General features: G+C 46.8%; 1 protein-coding gene across 1 annotated transcript in view; it reads left to right on the top strand.

Annotated features, from left to right (window-relative positions):
• LOC104162061 (embryonic protein UVS.2-like) overlaps positions 1-1,529 on the top strand; it is a gene marked incomplete at its 3' end in the record, with an annotated part of 18,637 nt that extends 17,108 nt beyond the window's left edge. The window contains exon 14 of the mRNA XM_009700707.1: positions 1,366-1,529. Within this exon, the coding sequence (XP_009699009.1) occupies positions 1,366-1,529 (164 nt within the window). The remainder of the gene's footprint in view (positions 1-1,365) is intronic.
• Between the last annotated feature and the right edge of the window lie 1,171 nt (positions 1,530-2,700).

Below are 2,700 nucleotides of genomic sequence, written 5' to 3' on the forward strand. Positions count from 1 at the left end.
GGGAGATCCGTTTGGCAGCTACATCAGCCAGTTCCCTCTGGACTCTAGGATGCATCTTGTCAGGTCCCATAGACTTGTGTATATTCAGTTTCCTCAGGTGGTCACAAACCTGATCTTCTCTTACAGTGGGAGGGACTTTGCTTCCCCCAATCCCCACCTTGCAGTCCATCCACTTGAGAGGTGTGGGAAGAGAGAGACTGCCAGTGAAGACTGAGGCAAAAATATTGTTAAGCACCTCAGCCTTCTCCTTGTCCGTTGTTACCAGCTTGCCAGTCGTGTCCATTGGGGCAGTACGCTTTCTTTGACCTTCCTTTTTTTGGCTGACATACCTGTAGAAGCCCTTCTTATTATTAGTTGCATCCCTGGCCAAGTTCAGCTCCATCCATGCCTTGGCCTTCCTGACCCCATCCCTACACAACCGGGCAGCATCCCTATACTCTTCCCAGGATACCAGTCCCTGTTTCCACTGCTTGAGCATTTCCTTCTTGCCCTTCAGTTTGACCAGCAGGTCTTGACTCAGCCATGCTGGTCTCTTGCCTTCCTTTCCAGATTTCTTACACCTGGGGATCAAGAGCTTTTGTGCTCTATGAAAAGCATCCTTAAAGATTTGCCAGCTCTGTTCTGCCCTGTTATCCCTGAGGGCAGTTTCCCAGGGGGTCCTATTGACTAAATCCTTAAACAGCTGGAAGTTTGCTTTCCTAAAATTCAGGGTCCTGACTTCACTCTTTGCCTGACCCATATCGCTCAGGACTGCAAACAATGCCTGACAGAAAATAAGGGCAGGTTTTGGCATCCTGATAGTGCAGTTAGTTCCTCATCTAGAAGAAGAAAATGAACCTGCCGAAACAGCAAGAAAGAACTGAAACTCAGTTTTCAATTTCACCGTGGTGATGATCTGCCCTTTTTATCACACTGAACTGCAAGGAGAAACATTACGGTATGGGAGACTTAGTAGGCAGCCAGCCACATTTTGAATTAATTTGAACTTTTTCATACCAAAGGTTTTACTTCTAGATGCATTCCACTATAGTAATCAAGCGCCAAGATTATCAAGGCCAAGTCTGATACACTAAGGCACAGTTTCACAGCAAGTTAGAGAAAAACACAGCATTTGCGTCTGTAACTATGTAGGACAGAGAATGTACAACTTACTGTGCAACAACTGAGTTTGGCAAGAAGACAGATGAACCAAAGAGCATTCAATCTCTCCTACACTTCAAACAGAAATTGAAAACCTTATGGGCTAAGTCATCACGTATGATTTTAATAATCGGCGTTCCCTTTATCATGGGAAACATCTGCAGGCGAGAGACCAAATAAAGAAAAGCTACTGCTGTTCAGCTGCCAAACGGCCCTCTGGTGCAGGAGCTGGAAGAACGGCGGGGGCCGGGCCCCCTCTGGTGGGCACCAGCGGGGGAACCCGAACGTTCCTCGTTCCTCTTCGGACACGGGAGGGTGAGGGCTTCTCCTGCCTTGGTCACGGCTCCTCAGTTCCATCCGGCAAATTCAGCCTAGGCGTTTCTGAGCGGGTAAGTTCAATCGTTTTAACTGCCTTGCTCCTTCCCGTGCACCTCTGTTGGTGGCGCTCTCTGGATAGGAAGGTTCTTTGGGTCGCCACTTGTATTTTGTATTAGAGAGCAGCACTGTTAATTGGTAGGTTACACTGTAACATTAAGATTGAAATTTCCTCTTCCTCTTTTCCCATTGACCAGCTCAACAGCAAAGACAACATCAAATGAAGTCTTTTATGAGAGTAAATTCTGGTTTATGTTTGTCTTGATTCTCTGCTTTATGCCTACAGTACCTGGAATTTCCAGGTGGTCTCTAATGCAATTGCTGGACAGGTGCGAAGTTTAGCTTCCAAGTTTTATACAATTGTCTTTCTAATGTGCTTTACTGTTAAAAAACCCTGAAAGCTTGAGAAGGGAAACCCCAATTTTTTTCATTTGAATTTTGCTTGGTTTGGATATTAATGAGTCTTCCTTCCTTGAACGGATCAGTCAGTTTCCTAATTTAATTCTGTGGGTCTTTACAGTGTGGACTTATCTGTTAAACTGGAAAGAATGCAAAATGTAATTGCAAACCCACACGATTAACAAGATGACTCATGGGAACCAATGGCACCTAAAACTACACTCAGTAACATTTTTACAAACACTGTAGGACATTCACTCCTGAAGGAACGCAAACAAACACTGGCAGAAGTATTGGCTGGGGATAACTGGAGTTCAGCTGATGTCATGCTCTTCTGAACCAGGATCTCACCACAGGTTTAAGATAAAAAAACCCCAGAGTAACTTTGAGTGCGATCCCGTCAACATTAGAGGATACACTTTTTGTCTTATTAACACCCAACGACAGCTAATGGGCAAAAAAAGCAAAACCTCGGTAACTACATCTGCTGTGCTGGCAGTATGGCAGATACCGTACTGAAACTGTTGTAAGCAATTGCTGAACTACATAACGAGAAACCAGTGAAGCACTAAGCCTGCCGAACCTCCCTTTCCCACTTCAAAAGCGACAGTGATTTTCGTTACTGTGGGAACAGCGAACATCCGAGAAAGAGAGCTAGGCCGGGCCGTGGGGGGCCCTTGATGGCCGGGGAGGCTGAGGCAGCGCCCACCCCGTGGCGCCGGGCCGACCGCCCTGTGTGCCCTCCTGGCGAGGAGGGGCGGAGGGGAGAGACACTGCCGAGCCCCC

The sequence above is a fragment of the Cariama cristata genome, unplaced genomic scaffold (genome assembly GCF_000690535.1).
Source record: "Cariama cristata isolate BGI_N322 unplaced genomic scaffold, ASM69053v1 scaffold7985, whole genome shotgun sequence".
Classification (NCBI taxonomy): domain Eukaryota; kingdom Metazoa; phylum Chordata; class Aves; order Cariamiformes; family Cariamidae; genus Cariama; species Cariama cristata.